The sequence below is a fragment of the Phascolarctos cinereus genome, unplaced genomic scaffold (assembly GCF_003287225.1).
Source record: "Phascolarctos cinereus isolate Bilbo 61053 unplaced genomic scaffold, phaCin_HiC Scaffold_4;HRSCAF=312, whole genome shotgun sequence".
NCBI lineage: Eukaryota > Metazoa > Chordata > Mammalia > Diprotodontia > Phascolarctidae > Phascolarctos > Phascolarctos cinereus.
Genome location: NW_027555847.1, coordinates 204,084,414 through 204,104,675, shown reverse-complemented (window position 1 = coordinate 204,104,675; position 20,262 = coordinate 204,084,414). Strand labels below are relative to the sequence as shown.

At 37.5% G+C, this 20,262-nt stretch overlaps 1 protein-coding gene across 1 annotated transcript in view; it reads right to left on the bottom strand.

Annotated features, from left to right (window-relative positions):
- Positions 1-20,262, bottom strand: part of SUSD1 (sushi domain containing 1) — a 334,279-nt gene that overhangs the window by 143,331 nt on the left and 170,686 nt on the right. The window contains exon 11 of the mRNA XM_078152858.1: positions 7,325-7,511. Coding sequence (XP_078008984.1) covers positions 7,325-7,511 — 187 coding nt within the window. The remainder of the gene's footprint in view (positions 1-7,324; positions 7,512-20,262) is intronic.

Here is a 20,262-nt window from a genome sequence, read left to right as displayed (position 1 = left end):
TCTCCCACTGCATCCAGGGCCATCTCATCCTGATCTATGAGGCTGGTGACTTTGCACAGCCCTTCCTCACCTAAATCCAATTCACTTGCAAGTCATGGCATCACTTTCCTGATGTCACAGTCCCCTTTGAGAAAGGACAAACAACAACAACAATGGCATACTAGTATACCTGTCACCTCCCCTGTGTGTTCTGGGTCAGAACTGTGCAATGTTCAACTTTGTGCTACCTATAACAAGAACCTGTATACAGTAAGCATCATAAATGAACAAATGAGCCAATGCAAAGCTAGCAACAGATTGCCCTATACTCTAGTAATATGATACTTTACATAAAACTGGAACCCACTAATAAAAATGTGGGTTCAATGTTTGAAAGCTAAATGACCTTTTGTTCTTGACTTTCTTACTTCTGCTATTCAAACATGACTGAATCCACTTGGCCAGGATGGCATTGATAGACTGCTTCTTCCCCTCCCCACCCCCACCCCCACCCAGCAACAGCATTGCCAAAGTAATTTCTGACACTGAAGCAATGAGGAAAGGCCTGGTGTTTAAACTTGTTCTGTTCTTGTTCTGCTATGTTCAGAATGTTTCAAAAATTCATTAGGGAACAGTTTGGGTCCCTTTATGTGTGGGGGAAAAACAACTTCATAAGAAGCAAGCTTCAAAGCTGCCTCTGAAAGCAGATAGGGGTTATACAATGCAGAGTTTATTTAAACAATCCCATGTCAATTACTCATCAGAGAGAAGAGGAGATCCCACAAGAGTGAGAGGCTTGGTGATCTGAATTTCAGAACTGGAAGGAGGAAATGAATGAGCAGCGATCAGAAGGATTCTTGACAAAGAGGTTATCCCAAAGGTAAAATTTGGTTATAGAAGTATAGGGACACAGGATTTAGAACTGTAAGGAAGAAAGCAAACAAACATTTATAAAGGACCTATTATGTTCTAGGCATTATGCTAAGCACTTTACAAATATTATCTCACAGTACTTGAGCTCCATACTTTCAAGCTCAAGAGTTGTAACTAGTGGTTCTGGCAGCAAGACAAGCACTTGTAAAATGTGGCCTGAGCAAGCAGCATGAAAGCAATCTGAAATCAATTTAAGAAGAATTTTGTTATTTGGGATAGATGGAGGGAAGACCTTGGACCTTGGGATGCAAGACCCCACAGTGAGGAGACAGAGACAAGAACATTGCATCCTGTTGATGGAAACTAATTTAACTTTTTTTTTTCTTTCCAAAACTGTGACCTGTAATAAACAAAAATCTAAGTTGATAGTTATTCTTGCATTGATTTCAAAACATCCTTGTATGACAATGCTTTCTGGTAAAGATTATGTGAAATCATTTACATTCTGCAAAATAGCTAAGGAAAAATTGCTGGCAACCAAGGCAGAAAATATCCAAAAGATAACTATTTTAACTAACTAGTGTCAAGCTAAATGTTTCTACCTGCTACAGGAGTTCATGCTATCATAACCCTCTAAATATCAACACCCTGGGGAAAAGCCCTGATTGCCTTTCTCAAATTATAGCTCTACTTAGATCACAGAGATATTTTAAGAAAAGTGTTTTGTAAACATTAAAATGCTAATTAAGTATGAGAGGCAGTACAGTTTAGTTGATAGAGAGCTGGCCTTGGAATCAGAAATATCTAGGTTCAAGACCAACGGACACATGCTATCTCTGTGACCATGGACAAATCTTTCAATCTCCAGTACCCGGCAACTCTTAAAACCATGAGTTGAGAATGAGTTGCTTATCTGCATGAGTGGAGAGTAGACTCCACACTGGAAGTTCTCCCACACTGATAAAATCACAGATTCAGACCCTTACCCTGAAAAAAATTTATTATTATTTCTCACATGGTTCATATGAACTGGGTCATCCATTCCATTTCCCCTCTCTTTATTTCTGGGTTACAAACCTGATGATGCTAAACCAGTCTGGCAGAGAAAGATGAAGTACTTCCCATAGGAGGTATGTTAGCAAATACAAGTACAGTCCTGGGAGGTTCCCCCACTTGAGCCAACATGCAATCACTTCTGGCAACCTTTCCCCACTTCACTATCTCAGGAACACACAGGTCAAGTGTTTCCTCTTTTTTATCTCTGCAAGGTCAGCCATTTTCTTCGTGCCTCCAGGCAGATAATAGGGAACATAATCTTTTGTTCTGAGAACTCCCAACCCCCGGCCCCCACCCCCACTTCACCTCCTGGAAAAGCAATGAGAAATGAGGTTTCCACGTGTGCAATCTCCAGAACCAATCATCGGCCTTCACTGCAAAGGAAGAGAAAGACTGCCCTGCAGCTAGCTAGGTTAGCTAGCTAGCTTTGTCTTTAGGTTTGTATACTGTGAAGCTGTAAATTTTCTTAGGTTAAACATATATTGTCTCCAATACTAACGCAGCAAAGGGGGACTCCTCAGGGAAATAAGTTGAGAAAAATAAAGGAGAATCTCAAGAAACCAAGGGAAATGTACTCAATGAAACAGAAACCAGAAAAACAAAATGTGCACCAAAAAAAAAAAGACTGTGTGTGTGCATGTGTGTGTGTGTGTGTGTGTGTGTGTGTGTGTGTGTGTGTGTGTGTGTGTAAAAGAATCAGTCAAATTCTTACAGCTTTATTTTCTATTTAGTTCCAGCTTCCAAACTGGGATATTTTTAAGAGGGAACAAAAACAGCTCAAATGCTGAATATAAGGGACCATGATTCAGACATGCCTTGAGATTCCAAAAACCACCCATGTGGCAGATTCAGAGGACAGAAACAAATTCCTTTTCATAAGAAAATAAGGCTTCAAAACTAGTCTTTACCAAGCAGAGACAAATGAAGCATTTCTTCACTCTTTTCTGAACCCAAAAACTATACCCTACTTACTTTTCTATCTCTTAATCTAATCCCATGACCTGTCTCACCCAGCTCCACTACCCTCTTGTCCACAAAATCCAATGATCACACTCAATTAGCCTAGCTCCAATCTATGAAAATTGCTATACTGTATATTACCGTCCTACATTTAGACACCAAATTGGCTCTCTTGCTGTTCCTCAAACCAAATATACGATTTCCCATCTCTATGCCTTTTTTCTTGAGCTGTCCCCCCCCCATGCCTCACTACCATTTCTTAGACTCTCTAGAATTATATGACCAGTTTTTCCCTAATATAGCTTCTTTTTCTCCCACTCACAACATGGGGAGGCTTAACCTTAATAAAAGACAAAACTGCCTCCCAGATTGGCCCAGCTTCCTTGAATCAACTTACTGGTCATCTAATGGCATACAATTTCCCAGGCACTTTAGGGGTTTGGGTTCACTGATCGTGGTGGGTTTCTGAAAACCATGTGAGTCACCATGGCCTTCGCTGTCTCCTGCCCCAATAACTAACCTTGTGGAGTCCATGGGAGCTGTACCAGAATCTGAATGCCACTGTATTATTGTTGCATATTCTTTTTCTAATAACTAATTTATTTATTTTTAGTTTTCAACATTCGGTTCCATAAGATTCTGAGTTTTAAATTTTCTCCCCCTCCCTCTCCTGGCCCTTCCCCAAGATGGCATGCAATTTGATATAGGCTCTACTTACACATTCATATTACACATATTTTCATATTAGTCATAATGTAAAGAAGAATTATAACTAATGGAAGGAATCATAAGAAAGAAGAGACAAACCAAAAAAATAAAAGAAAAGGAGAGCAAATAGTATACTTCCACCTGCAATCAGACTCCAGAGTTCTTTCTCTGGATGTGGATAGCATTTTCCATCATGAATGTCTTTTGGAGTTGTCTTAGATTCTTGCATTGCTGAGAAGAGTTAAGTCTATCAAAGTCAGTCATCAAACAATCTGGCTGTTACAGTGTTCTGCTGGTTCTGCTCATTTCACTCAGCATCAGTTCATATAAGTCTTTCCAGGTTTTTCTGAAGTCTGCCTGCTCATCATTTCTTATAGCACAATAATATTCCATTGCATTCATATACCATAACTTGTTCAGCCATTCCCCAGTTGATGGATCTCCCCTCACTTTCCAATTCTTTGCCACCACAAAAAGAACTGCTATAAGTATTTTTGTACATGTGGGTCTTTTTCCTGTTTTTATGATCTCTTTGGGATATAGACCTAGAAGTGCTATTGCTGGGTCAAAGGGTATGTGAAGTTTTGTAGCCCTTTGGGAATAGTTCCAACTTATTCTCCAGAATGGTTGGATCAGTTCACAACTCCACCAACAATGAATTAGTGTTTCAATTTTCCCACATCTTCTCCAACATTTATCCTTTTCCTGTTTTGTTATGTTGGCCAATCTGATAGGTGTGATGCGGTACCTCAGAGCTGTTTTGATTTGTATTTCTTTAATCAATAGTGATTTAGAGCATTTTTATATGACTACAGATAGCTTTAATTTCTTCCTCTGAAAGTTGCCTATTCATATCCTTTGACTTTTTATCAATTGGGAAAATGACTTGTATTTTTATCATATTCTTACTATGTTGGGGCAAAATAAAACTCCTTTTGTTAACCACAGAGTGACTTGCAAGTGCCTCATCTCTTTACAACAATCAACCTGAACTAAGGTTATAACTAAGAGAATACAGGAATTAGAGCCATTCCTTTGTCACTAGTTTCCTTCCAGATTCAGCCCAAGCCTTACCTTCTACATGAGGTCTTTCTTGATCCCCCCAGATATTACTGATTTCCCTAAACTCATCTTGTTTTTCTTTTGTATAGATATTTTTGTTGTCTGTTTGGACAGAAGATAAGCTCCATGAGGGAAGGGACTGCTTCCATTTTGCATGTTCTTAGCACACAGTGGAAACTTAATAAATACTTACTGAATGAAGAGGATCTCGTAAGTCTAAGAGTGGTCTATATTCTTTATCTATTTCCAATGTGCTGAGCTAACCAAAGGGACAATTTCTAAGCTACCTTCCGCCAACATAGTTATGTCCTGGGGAAACCAAGAAAGCAGAGCTTACTGCTACCTTCTCCCACACTATTTGATTCAGTAAGCATTTATTAAACATCTTATTGGTGCAAAGTACTATGCTAGTCACTTGGGGGGAGGGGAAGATAAGCACTTAATAATAATAACTGAAGAATAGCTAACATTTATATAGCACCTACTATGTGCCAGGTACAGTGCTAAGCTATCTTATTTCATCCAGCTAAGTCAAGATCTGAATTCAAACTTCCTAGTTGGGCAACTCTGCACATGTCACTTAACTTCTCTGTTTGCCTCAGTTTCTTCATCTGTAAAATGGGGATGATATTAGCATATACCTCTCAAGTTTAGTGTCAGGATCAAATGAAACAGTAATTGTAAAACACTCAGCACATTAACTGCACTGCTTATTACACCATGGGCACTATAGAAATGTTAGTTATTATTGTTATTACCACTATTATTATTATAATTATTATCATTATAGTGTTAAGAATTACCTATAAGAAATATCTTTCTTCTGACAAATTCAGAGTGATATTAAGTTTACTTTTTCTTATAATTGTTCTTCAGAGATCATCAACAGGTATATATAAGGCACCTACTATATTCCTAGGCAAGGCCCTTGGGACCCAAGTAAAAAGAATGAAACAATTCCTATTCACAATGAGCTTACATTCTAACTGGGAGAGATGACAAGTACATATAAATATAAAGTGAATGAAATATACACACACAGTACTTAAACACAAGGTAGACTGAAAGAGGGCACTGACAGCTGAAAGAGATAAGGAAAGGCTTCAGGCCTTTGGTGCCTGAGCTTTGTCTTAAAGGAAGAGAAGGATTTCATTATGCAGAGGAAAGCAGAAAGAGTGCTCCAGGAATGGGGGACAAACACTGCAGGGGCACTGAGGCAGAAGACAGAATGTTGTGACTGAGAACTACAGAGAAGGCCAACCTGGCCAGTTTGGGTGTTCAGAATGGGGAATAATGTTCAATGAATCTGTAAAGATAGGGCAGCAGAGGGCAGGAGTGTTCATGTATTCATTCATTCAATAAGCATATACTAAGCACCTAATGGATGCTATATAAATGTTAGCTATCATTATTATTATTAATAATAAATTCTTGTCCCTACCTCCCCCAAAATGACTAGCACAGTGCTTTGCACCAATAAGATGTTTAGGTATATGCATTTTGCCAGACACTGCAGATACCAAGACAAAAACAAATACAGTCTTTGCCTTATTCATGATAAGAAATTTAAAATTGGTCTGGATTTTTAATGGATTTCTTCTCAATCCTTTCCTGACCTGTTAAAACCTGTGCTGTTTCATTGTCTGTACTTAGCCCCACCCTAGACCTCCACTCTTAGATCCTATCTAGACCCCAGTATCCCACGCGGTTCCGGTCCTTCTCTGTTACCTCACAGTTACCTCAGACTACTTGGCCACTCCTAGATCCCTCTCACAGTCTTTCTGTATATAATATCCATCTCCATTAAGGGGCTCCGATTCAATCTGGCCAATGGCTCAGATTCAATCTAGCCACTTGTCAATATGAGTGTCACATATGTTCAGATTCCTTAAGAGTCTGGCCAATATGGCAGATCTTTAATAAACCTTGTCTTTGGCTGAAAGAAGGCTTGGGTAGAATTCATTCAGGCAGGACCTGCATGTCGCTATTTTGGGGTCCCAGCACCCCTAAACACCTAAAACTCAACGTTTCCATGAGTTACATGTGCCAGAAGTACATTGTTGTCAAATTCTGATTTACTTATGGTGTTTCCTTATTATCAAAATAACTCTTGAACCACGTCAAGATGCCTCTTCTAATTTCCCTTAGGAACTCCATTTCAGAATCTCAGCATGTCAGGAAGTGCAAATCTGGGAGTAAGCAAATGAATTTTTATATGAATTATAGATTATCTCTAAATTATCTCTGTATGAATTTCTCCAAATCATAAAATTTTAGCAAAAAAAATCTCTTAGCAGTCACAGAGTTCTAACCCTTTCATTTTACAGATGAAAGGACTGAGGCCTACAGAGTTAAAGTGACTTACCTAACACCAAACAGAAAGACTGTGTCATAGCTTAGATGAGCATTATGTAGTGGATAAGGTGATGGGTTTGAAGTCTGCAAGACCTGGGTTCAAATTCCACCTCAGACACTTACTAGCTCTGTGACACTGGGCAAATTAACCTCTCTAGACCTCAGTTTCCTTATCTGAAAAAGGAAGAGGTTGGCCTCTGTGGCATCTAAGGTCTCTCCCAGCTCTAAATCTACAATCCTTTGGTCCCATGCACATTCCACTATACCACTCTGAACAATTAATTAACTTCCTGTCATGAGATACACAGAAAAGAAAGATGGCAGGACCTACCTGATCTTGTTGCTAGGATGACGTGTGCCGATTGTTTTGGAGATGCCATGGTGGTGATATTTACTGTGTAATAAGTTCTTGGATACAGTTCTAAACAAACCTCTGGAAATCTTTCTCTTGTAGTAAAGTTAAATGATACCTCATGATAAAAATGACTCTGATACCATCTTTGTCCCAGGACTTGAAACTGTTATGAAATTGAAAGAATAATGCAATATTAAAATTCTGGTTCATTCTAAATATTAAGAACTCAAGAAAGATGAAGACAAAGCAAGAAAAATATTTCCCTTTCTTCCCACCCTTCAATTTCATTTTCATTGTTGTGGCTGTTTAGTTATTTTCAGTCACTGCCCACTCTTCGTGATCCCATTTGAAGTTTTCTTGGGAAAGTTACTGAAATGGTTCGCCATTTCCTTCTCCAGCTCATTTTATAGATAAGGAAACTAAAGCAAACACAGTGAAGTGATTTGTCCAGGGTCACACAGCTCGTAAGTGTCTGAGGTCAGATTTGAACTCAAGAAGATGATTCTTCCTGACTCCAGGTCCAGGAACTGTACTCACTTTTCCTTTACCCTAGGTTTGCTGGAAAAAACAGCAGGACTTGCAAATATTTTCACCAACCATCAAGACTGGCATCAGGACTACCAGTAGGAAAGCATGGGAAATTTGCGAATATGGATCAGGAAAGAAGCATCTATTAAACACTCAGTATAAGCAAAACAATGTGCTAAGCACTAGACGTACAAACAATACAATAGCCCACTCTTAGCTCTCCCAGAGCTCCCACTCTGATGGAGGAGACAAGACAGATAGGAGGTATCAGATGTAAATCAGATGGAAGGGCCCTAGTGGCCCTTAGGGTTTGGCAGAAAGGTAGATGACAACACACCTTTTTTTTTTTAAGTGTAATTTCCATTAAAAAAATTGCATAAGTTGCTGATGTTGAACCATTTCATGTATCAAGGATTTTGGTGTTTAATATCCCATAGTATTTATTAATCCTTCCTTCCTCATTACCTGTACCCCTTGTGCAATCATGAGACCAGAGGAAATCTTAAGAAGTTGTCATCCAGTCAATCCTCCCACACTCTAGCCCTGACTCCTGATGTCTAGACTGAACTGAGTTTCATCCCAACAAATGAGACCAGCTAAGAAAATACTTTTCAATTCTCCTAAGTAATCCATTCTAACACTTAACTATGGTCAAGTATAAGAGATTTTATTCAGATGGCAAAGAAAATACAGTGTCTTTCTCCTGGGAAGTACATGAACTGATAGGATGAAAAGGAGCATGGCACTTTATGACACTACTCAACAATCAATCAAAAAATATTTATTAAGGGCCTATTGTATGCTACACACTGTGCTAGGCACCGGAGATATAAGTACAATCTCTGTTCTCAACAAACTTATATTCTGATATTAACAATAAAAATACCCCCCCCAAAAAAAAGCCCAAACCCAAAACCTGCCAGAAATTCTTACAAGAAATTTAAAATTCACACCAAAACCATAATAAGCATACCAAGGAGAGTTAGAATACAATACACTATAATAATGGCAATGATGACAATGGTGATGATTATAATAATTATTAGAGTAAGAAGGAGAAAATACCAAAATTATATTTGAAGTTGCACTAGAAACAATTCAAGAAATCCCAGGATATGAGATACATAAAAGCAGTCAAATTAAGAGAAGAATTAAACTCAACATTTTTTAAAATCCTGAAAGATATTAAAGGCAACAGCTAAGTGGTAACATGGATAGAGTACTAGACTCGGAATTAGGAAGATTTCAGTTCAAAGACCTAAGGCACTTACTAGGCTTGACTCTAGGGAAGTCATTCAACCTCGACCTGTGTCAGTTTCCTCATGTAAAATGAGGAAGTTCAACTTAATAGCCTCCAAGGCCCCTTTCTCCTCTTGAGTGCTGATTCTATGAGACTTAAAAAAAATCTTGGGAGGAAACGATGACAAAACTTAGTAAGGTGAACAATAATGGAGAATTTTAAGTATTAAAAGCTCTAACTAAAAACAGGATTAACATAATAGAAGATAGGATAGCAAATAATAGTTAAAGTGGGGGGGACCCAGAAAATAATTCATCTGGGGAAATAATTAGAAACAATGCAAATGAAAATGATAGATTTTAAGGATAGATAAAGAAGAAAAAAACCCTCAGAATTGTTGAGTTCCCAGAAAATTCCCAACAAGAAAAGAATTCAGTCACTATATTTCAGGAAACTAGCCCCACAAATTCCCAAAACTATTAAAAAATCAGTTTCCTAACAAAGTGTCAACAGAACACCAACAAGGAAAAGTGAAAAAATCTGGATACATACACAAGCTTCAAAACGATAAAGAAAAAAATTCATTCAAGAAATGAAAAGAAAAATATAATAATAAAAACATCAGTCAGGAAATACAATTTTTCTACAAAAACAAAAAAGCTGGAACATAAAACATAAAATTTAAGAAAAAAGCTGGGCTTCAATCCCACAATTAGCTTCCTAGAAAAACTGTATGATTTTCAAAAATAATGATCGACCACAAAGATTTCATAAAGGGGAAAAAAAACTATACTTCAAAAGAGCCTTTGGAATTGAACTAGAGAAACACCTGGAGACCTGAGTGCCTAGAATAATAGATTTTTTAATTGTGATTACTATGGATAAGAACAATAGCTATACCATTGTTACTTGTTAAATTACTAAATGGTAAAATTGGACTTGAAAGAAAAATGTTAAGAAGAAAAGGAAAGACAAAATATAAAGAGGATTAAATAAGTTAAAGGATATCATAGCTAACCACAGGAAAAAAGTCATAAAACTAATATGAAATACAGGAAAACTAGTTCTTTTGAATTTAGCTTTAAAATAAAAATAGCTAACATTTATATAGCATTTACTGTATGTCAGATACTAGGCTAAGGTCTTTACAAATATTATCTCATTTGATCTTCACAGCAACCCTGGGAGATAGATGTTATTCTCCCCATTTTACAGATGAGGGCATTTAGGCAAACAGAGGTTAAGTGATTTGACCAGGGTCACACAGCTAGAAAGTATATGAAGCTGGATTTCAACTCAGCTCTTCCTGAATCCAGGCCCAGCTCTCTATCCATAGCAAAATATGAAAGTTTCTATCTAGTTCTGACAAACAAGTGAACATTAAAAGAATGGTTAAAATGAAGTCAGATACAACAATTAATATAATATTTAAAAGATTGAACTGCCTCCACCAAAGAGTTGCAGAGGAGAATCAAAACCAGAATTGAACAGTATGTTCCTTAAAGGAATCACACATCCCCCAATTAGAGAACAGCTGAACAAGTTATTGCATGTGAATGTGATAGAATAGTATTGTACTGTGAGAAATGAGGAAGGGGAGGGTTTTAGACAAAGCTGGGAAGTCTTTTATTAGTTGATGTAAAGTGAAGTGAGCAGAACCAACAGAATAATGTATACAGTAACAGCAACATTGTAAAAAAAAATAATCAACTGTGATAGACTTAGTAACTCTGATCAACACAATGACCCACCTCAACTCCAAAGATCTCATGATGAATAATACTATTCACCTACAGATAGAGAGCTGGCAGACTAGACTGCAGATTGAAGCATATTTTTTTGCTTTTTTTCTTGCTTTTTTTTTTAACATGGCTAATGCCGAAATTTGTTTAACATGAATTTATACTTGTAATGGGTTTTGTATTTCTTGCCTTCTCAATGGGCTGGGAAGGGGCTGGGAAGACAGAACGAATTTGAAACTGAAAATTAAATAAAATTGATGTTTAAAAATATCAAAGAATTATTCCTAAAAAGGTACATAGATTTAAAGTGAAAGAATGGGTAGTTTTAACATTCCAAAGTTAGATACTTTTAAAATGTGGAGTTGCATTTGGTGATATAATAAGATTGATATTAAAACCCAGAAAGCATAAAAATAAACAAAAAATTCCATCATGCTTTAAAGCACTATTGAAAATGACAGCACACTGATTGTGAATATATAAGCACCAATCAATACAACAGTTAAATTTATAAAAGAAAAGCTCAGTCTTGAAAGAAGAAACAGATTGAAAATAACAATAAGAGACTTTAAAATTCTGCAAATAGAATATTTTAAAAAATTAAACAAAATGATAGATTAGAAAGAAGTTGCACATTAAGTACTGAAACTTAATGTAATAGATATATGAGGACTGCCTATGGAAAAAAAACAAGGAATGTATCCATTTTTTCAAATACATATTGAATTGTCACAAAATTGATCATATTCTTCAGAGAAATCCTAGGAAAATCTAAAAGGATAGCAATTTAAAAAGGTAAGACCATATTATTTTTTGTTTGCTGGTTACTTAAAATTTGTGCTCTTTAAAAACTATAATTGAAATAATAAATCAAACTAATCACAGTTTTAAAAAAATACAAATTCTAAATAACTAGCAAACAAACAAAAAAGGAGAAAAATATGAAATTACTCAAGTTAAATGAGAAGAAGAAGGGATCATAATGAATCTAAGATAATCAGTCAGTTAGTGAATAAGCATTCATAGACTACTCTGTGCCAGAGGCAGAGATACAAAGAAAGGCAAAAGACAGTCCCCCTGCCCTCAAGGAGCTCACAATCTAATGAGGGAAACAACATGCAAACCACTATGTACAAACAAGTTATATAAAGAATAATTAGCAAATGATCAACTTAGAGAAGACACCATAATTAAGAGGGATTGGAAAAGCCTTCCTGTAGAAGGTGGGATGGACAGTTAGGTGGCGCCATAGTGCATAAAGTGCTGGGCCTGGAGTCAGGAACACTCACCTTCCTAAGTTCAATTCTGGCCCCAGACACTTACTAGCTGTGTGACTCTGGGCAAGACATTTCATCCTGTTTGCCTCAGTTTCTTCATCTGTAAAATGATCTGGAGAAAGAAATGGCAAACCATTCCAGTATCTTTTCCAAGAAAACCTCAAATGGGGTCATGAAGAGTTAGACAACTGAAAAAAACGACTGAACAACAATAATAAAATCTCATAGAATTCATGGACTCAGAGATAAAGAGCTGGCTTTGGAGTCAAGAAGGGCCAGGCTCATCTCACCTCTAACTGCCCATATGCCCCTGGGCAATTCACTTAACTTTTCAGCACTCCCAAGCAACTCTAAGACTATAAATTGCAAAGTGGGCTTCAATGTACAATGCCAGTGAAATCATAGGCCTGGTCCAGAAAGAAAAAGACAAAGAGAAAGACAGAAAAACAGAGAAAGAAAACAAAGAAGTCATACTGCCTGTTTGCAAGATAAATGTTATATTCCCCCATTGTTTTTATGAGGCTAAAATGGTTTTGAGCCCCAAACCCAGCAGAGATAAAACTGAAAAAAGTATAGTGTCATCATCATTAATAATTTTATTTTATCATGAACATCATATCATCAGTATCATCACTACAAAATATTAACTAAAACATTAGAAAACAGTATACAGCAATATATTTTACTAAGTAGTATGTCCAAGTAGGAGTTTTGCCAGAAATACATAGATGATTCAAGACGGGAAAACAATGAGTACAATAAATTAAAAGTAATTATTTAAAGAATATGTGATTCATCAGTGTAATTCCCTCCAAATCAACTCTTCTAGGGCTTAGTGGACAAATGCTAGAGAGTCGTGTGAGGGACTGGAGTTAAGTGACTTGTCTAGTAACCCAAGAAACAACTAATGGCAGAAGTCCCATTGAAACCCATGTCGCCTACTCTAGGTTGTCTCTTATAATAAAAATAACAACACATCCTATCAACAAGGAAAATCACACCATTATGCAGAGTAACAAAAGTATATTTACAATAACCTACACATGAACTACAATTACATATAGATAACAATGGCAGCAAAACTCTACACAAAAATTGTCAAAAGGGAAAATAAAGCAAATAAAATATTGCTATTGCTTTGTTAAATTATATATTTTTATTTTACTAAAATATAGTTTGGATTTATGGTTTTATTTGGCATTTTATTCACTTCATTTCTTTTGTTAAAACCAGAGTTAAGTTTATGATTAAAAAAAAACTTTTCATAAAAAAAATAGAGAATTCCTTGTCACAAATTCACAAGGAGATATCCTCCAAAACAAATTTTCACAAAAACATAGACCAGAAAGAAGAGAAAGGAGAGAGATTTAGTCAATTTCCACTATGCCTTTTGATCAGTTTCACAGGATCAAAGATATAGAATTAGAAGAAACCTTGGAGGTCATCAAATTAATCCTCTTATTTTGTAATTGAGGAGGCTGAAACCCAGACAGGAAAAGTGTCTTGACCGAGACTGGGAGAAATAGCTAGTTTTTATTTCCACAAAAGGCACCTGAAACCTAAGAAATGCAATCTAAGGGTTAGGTGGAAGTTGAACAAAGGAAGCCATAAATTAGAATAAGAAAACACTATTGGTGGGTGAATAGACTAACTGCCTGAAAACTGGCTCTGAGGTTAGGTATAGATTAACATCAAAAGGGGTGTTTCCACACCACACAAGGGCAAAAGTAAATGTGGGCCTGGGTCACTGAATTGTGGGGAGTGGGAGATGTAATTAGGGGTGGAGATTCAAGAGGTGAAATTAGGTACTTCAAATAGGCTGTAACATCTATAGTACCCAACCAATGGGGAAATAGGGAAGTGAAATTCAAATTGGGAATAGGGAACAAAAAGCTGTGTATCTGTCCCACATGTGTGTGTCCACACGTGGGACACCTGGTCTGGCCAGGTCATTAATAAAAGTTCTTCCTCATTCAAACAATGGCTTCGTGGAATTCCTGTTAAGACTTTTGCTGCTTACAAGATCACACCAGTAGATAACTACAAGTGTAAAGCCAGGATTTGAATTCATATCCTGACATCAACTTACTCCACTTCTGTTGTATCATGTTCTGGTCCCTGGGGTAAATAATGATTTATATGACAGAATGCTTTATATGTTGTTTCATTTGAGATACTTTAGCCTTTCTCTCTCCTCTTCATCTTAATAACTCATCTTCTCCTCTTTAGAGATAACATTTCTGGGACTAGCACAAAAACAACAACAACAACATCAGAAAAGTCTTTATGATTCCCAATTATTTTTTAGATTTAATACCTTAATTTTTGGTGTTTTGTTTAATCCTGATCCTGTCAATGAGACATCCATTTTTTGAATGAAAATTATTTCTGTTTTGAGAATAGGCAGAAAATGTCATGATAATTCAGTGCAATTCAATAACACCATGCATACTACGAAATACTTTCTACATGCTAGGCACTGTGCTAGAAGGAAGGAAACACATTTATTAAGTACCTACTATGCCAGACACTGTGTGAAGCATTTTGAAAGTATCTCATTTGACCCTGTGAGGGAAGTGCTGTTATTATTCTCATTTTACACTGAAAACACTGAGGCAGAGAGGTTAAGTGACAGGGCAGATGTGAATTCAGGTCTTCCTGACTCCAGGTGCAATGATCTATCTATCCATTGCACCACCTAGCTACCTCTGGGCATTGAGGATACAAAAACAATAAAACAACTTTGTCCCCAAAAAGTTGATATCCTACTGACAAACCCCGAGATAATTAGAGGCATTATACTAAATTTGTATCAACAAGGCTACAGGGCTCTATTGCATCAAAGGAGGACCTAACCAAAAGACTGATAACAATCTGATTTTTAACATGTGGTAGCCTTGCCCTCTAGTGGACATCCAACAAAAAGTGCTCATCATTATAACTGAGTTCTTAATGAAGCTACTCTAAGATTTGAATATAATAACAAATTTAAGGTGAGAAGGAGCTTTTAAAAATCACTTCATTTATCCCAACACTTCTCTCAAATATAGGAAAAGCCATGCCTAACACACTTAAAGTCATTCCAAACAAAAGAAAATTGAGGCAATACTTGGAGACACCCCACCCAAAGGAAAGAGACTGCCTAGGAGTTATCCTTATTGTGTCTGAAGGTCCTTCTCCTGGGTCCACTTGCCCCCACCTTATAATCTCCTACAGAAGAGTTTCTTAACCTGGGCTCCATGAACTTTAAAAAACATATTTTCATAGCTGTATTACAATATAATTGGTTCCCTTTGTAATCCCACGTATTTTATTTTATTTATTAGAAAATAGTATTTGGGGGGCAGAGCCAAGATGGCAGAGTGAAAGTAGTGACTTGTTTGAGCTCTCCCCCAAACCCCTCCAAATGCCTATAAAAATGGCTCTAAATAAATTCTAAAGCAGCAGAACCCACAAAAAGACTGATTGAAACAAATTTCCAGCCCAAGATAACCTGAATGGTTGATTGGAAAGGTATATCGTGCTAGGCTGGTAGAAGAGCACAGTTTGGCATGGGCGTGCAGTCTGCAGCAAACCCAGGCCAGGCCTCAGAGGACTGAATCACTGGCAGCTGTGGCGGTTTCCAGACCTCTCAACCCACGAACACCAAAGACAACTTAGAAGGTCAGTGGGAAAAGTCTGTTTCTGTGGTGAGAGAGAAGCTACTTTTTAGACTCCCAGAACCTGAGCACAGCCCGAGGTGGCAAGTGCTTCCTGAGCTTCTAGCCCACAGACTGAGAGGAAATTGAGTGGCTGATCAGAGGGCAATTGTGGGGATCTCTTTGCCAGTGCTGAGGCAGAAATCTCTTGCTTGGCCTCTGCTTGGATCTGGGTCACAGTTCTGAGGGGTAGTCCTGGGGTAAGGAGGAGCTCTGGTATGGTGGAGCTTGTAGTGGCAGTTAAGAGAAAATCCTCCTCACAGTTCCAAGGCAGAAAAGAGTGCTTGTGGTCACTCATAGACCAGAGCACAGGCCAGGAAAGGAGTAAACACCTCACCCCTTATCATACCACCTTGCAAGAACTGAAAATTTACAGTTCCCTAGAAGTACCTCTGAAAACAGCTGTACAAACCCTCAAAGCTTGGGACAGTACATTCTCCACATTGGAAGCAGACCTCTACCTTAATAAAGAGTTTATAACTCAAGTAATTGGCTGGGATCATGAGCAAACCTTGTAAGAAGTGTGAGACCATAGAATCTTTTTTTGGTAACAAAGCAGATCAAAACATACAACCAGAAGAAGACAACAAAGTCAAAATTCCTACATCCAAAGGCTCCAAGAAAAATCTAAATCAGTCCCAGGCCTTGGAAGAGCTCAAAAAGGATTTTGAGAAGCAAGTAAGAGAAGCAGAGGAAAAACTGGGAAGTGAAATGAGAGTGATGCAAGAAAATCATGAAAAAAGAGTCAACAGCTTGCTAAAGGAGAGCCAAAAAAGTACTGAAGAAAGTAATACCTTAAAAAATAGCCTAACCCAAATGGTAAAAGAGGTCCAAAAAGCCAATGAGGAGAAGAAGGCAAAATTGGCCAAATGGAAAAGGAAGTCCAAAAGATTACTGAAGAAAATACTTCCTTAAAAGTTAGAATAGAGCAATTGGAAGCTAGTGACTTAATGAGAAATCAAGATACTGTAAAACAAATCCAAAAGAATGAAAAAATTAGAGAACAATGTGAAATATCTCATTTGATAAACAACTGACCTGGAAAATAGATCCAGGAGAAAGAATTTAAAAATTATTGGACTATCTGAAAGCCATGATCAAAAAAAGAGCCTAGACATCATCTTTCAAGAAATTATCAAGGAAAACTACCCTGATATTTTAGAACCAGAGGGCAAAATAGAAATGGAAAGAATCCACCAATCTCTTCCTGAAAGAAATCCCCAAAGGAAAACTCCTAGGAATATTGTAGCTAAATTCCAGAGTTCCCAGGCTAAGGAGAAAATATTACAAGCAGCCAGAAAGAAACTATTCAAGTATTATGGAAACACAATCAGGATAACACAAGATTTAGCAGCTTCTACATTAAAGGACCGCACAGCATAGAATATAATATTCCAGAGGGCAAAGGAAATAGGATTACAATCAAGTATCACCTACTCAGCAAAACTGACTATAATCCTTCAGGGGACAAATGGTCATTCAGTGAAATAGAGGCCTTTCAAGCATTCTGGATGAAAAGACCAAAGTTGAATAGAAAATTTGACTTTCAAATACAAGACTCAAGTGGAACATGAAGAGGCAAACAGGAAAGAGAAATCATAAGAGACTTATTAAGATTAAACTGTTTATATTCCTGCATGGAAAGATGATATTTATAACTCATGAGACCTTTGTCAGTATTAGGGTAGTTGGAAGGAAAAATTTTATATATGGAGAGAGAGAAAGAGAGAGAGAGAGAGAGAGAGAGAGAGAGAGAGAGAGAGAGAGAGAGAGAGAGAGAGAGAGAGATAGGGCACAGGGTGAGTTGAAGATGAAGGGGGTCATATCTGGAGAATAAAATTAAGGAGTGAAAGAGGGTTATACTGGGAGAAGGAGAAAGGAGAGGTAGAAGGGGATAATTTATCTCACAAAAAAAACAGAAAAGAAAAGGCTCTTACAGTGGAGGGGAAACAAGGGAAGGCGAGAGGGAATGAGTGAATCTTATTGTCATAGGATTTAGCTTAAGGAGAGAACAACATACACACTAAATTGGGTATGGAAATACATCTTATCCTACAGGAAAATAGGGGGAGAAGGGGACAAGAGAGCAGGGGAATGACAGACAGGAGGGCAGATTGGGAAAGGGGGTAATCAGAAGCAAACACTTCTGAGGAGGGACAGGGTCAAAAGAAAGAATAGAAGGGGCAGCTAGGTGGCGCAGTGGATAGAGCACCAGCCCTGGATTCAGGAGGACCTTAGTTCAAATCTGGCCTCAGACACATAACACTTACTAGCTGTGTGACCCTGGGCAAGTCACTTAATCCCATTGCCTAGCCAAAAAAAAGAATAGAATAAATGGGGGGGGGAAGATAAGATTAATGGAAATAGAGTTAATTTTTTACAACATAACTACTATGGAAGTGTTTTGTGTAACTGCACACATATAACCTATATTGAGTTGCTTGCCTTTTCAATAAGTGTGGGTGAGGAAGGAGGAAGAGTGAAAATTTGGAACCCAAAGTTTTAAAACACATGTTTTTAAAAAATGTTTTCACATGCAACTGGGAAATAAGAAATACAAGAAATGGGGTACAGAAATCTATCCTGCCCTACAGGAAAGTAGAAGGGGAAGGGGATAAGAGAAGAGGGGGAGAGATAGAAGGGAGGGCAGACTAGGGGAAGAGATATTCAGAATGCATGCCATCTTGGGGTGGGGGGAGGGGCAAGATGGGGTGAAAATTTGGAACTCTAAATCTTAAAAAAAATTGGAACTTAAAAAGTAAATGTTGAAAACTAAAAATAAATAAATTTAAAAAAAAGAAAATATTATTCTGCAAACAGGTCTATAGACTTCAGATTGCCAAAGTAGTCTATCTCACACACACACACACACACACACACACACATACATACATACTTTAAAACAGAGTTTTAAAGACCTGAATTCAAAGCCAGCTCAGACATTTCCTAGCTGTGCGACACTGGACAAGCTGGTTAACTTCTTTCTGCCTCAGTTTCCCCATTCATAAAGACGTGTTATAATAATAGCACTGGGTTGTTACAAGGATCAAATGAAATAATAGTAGTAAGTGCTTTGCAAATCTTAAGACACAATATAAAGGCAAGCTCTTATCCATTTCACTTTTGGACAGTTCTATATCAGCCACATGACAAAGAGCAAGTCTCTTAAAGTCTCAATGCCTCAGACAACCTTCTAAAACTAAACTGTGGGATAACTTGCTAATCTGTATCAATGGAGGGAGTTTCCAGGCCAAAAATTCCCTACATTAATTAAATCACAAATCCTAACCAAACTGTCAAGAAGTCATTCTTCATATTGTTTGCAAAACTGCCTCAGCGACTTCAGCACCCTGGCACTAATTTTTGTCTCTGGAGCCACATGGTGCAAACCTAATCCATCTTCCATGACAGCTCTTCTAATAATGAAAGACAGCCATCATGGACCAGATGGCCTTTGAGGTCCTTTCCAGCTCTAATGCTATGACCCTATATCCTTCCTAAATCTTTGCTTCAACAGGCTCATCTTCCTCAGGCCCTTCAGTCCCACAGTATCCAGTCCCTTCACAAGAAATTGTCCTTTGTTGCACTCACTCCAGTTTGTCAATGTTCTTCCAAATACATGGATTTCAGAAGTGGACACCATAAAGATAGTCTCTCCAATCCCCTGCCTCCTTTGTTTTTTGGTTTTGGTTTTTTTGGGGGGTTTTTGTATACTATGCCTTTAGTCATGCAAACTAAGACCTCCTTGGCTTAACATTGAATTAATATTGAGCTTAAACTAATATTGACTTAAGCCTTTCAGTCCAACTTCTGTTTTCAAAGACTGGGTTACACCCTGCCAACACAACAATATTCTGCTCACCACCCATTACCAATTGCTGGGCAGGTTATATGGACAAATACACAACACTGAGCAAAGGACCCAGCAGCTAATTAAAGATTTTTAGTGGATAGGTATGTCAGCTGTTTTGAATTGCATTGTATTCTACTTCATTCAAATCATGGCACCTGTAGTGTATCCTCGGGTCATTCTCCCTCTTTTGTCAAGGAGTTGTACAACTGATTCAATATCTTCCTCACCTCCTCAACTCTAATCTAGGGGACTTCAATATTTAGGTTACTGCTCTCTCAAACCTCCCAATTTCTCAATCTCCTTAATTCTCATGACTTACTTTATATTATTTCAACCATATATGGGAATGGATCCTAGTAGGACTGCCTATAAGTATTCTAATTCCTTAACAAAAATTCTGACTTTCCCCTACCCAGCCATAACCTCCTATCTCTTCTATCAACCTTCCTAAGCTTACTTCCTAAACTTGCCCTCATTATGACTTCCAGTTCCTCAGACCTTAATCACTGCTCTGTCTTCACTTTTCTTCATTGCTAATACCAACACTATAGTTAAACAATTCAATTCTATACCCTT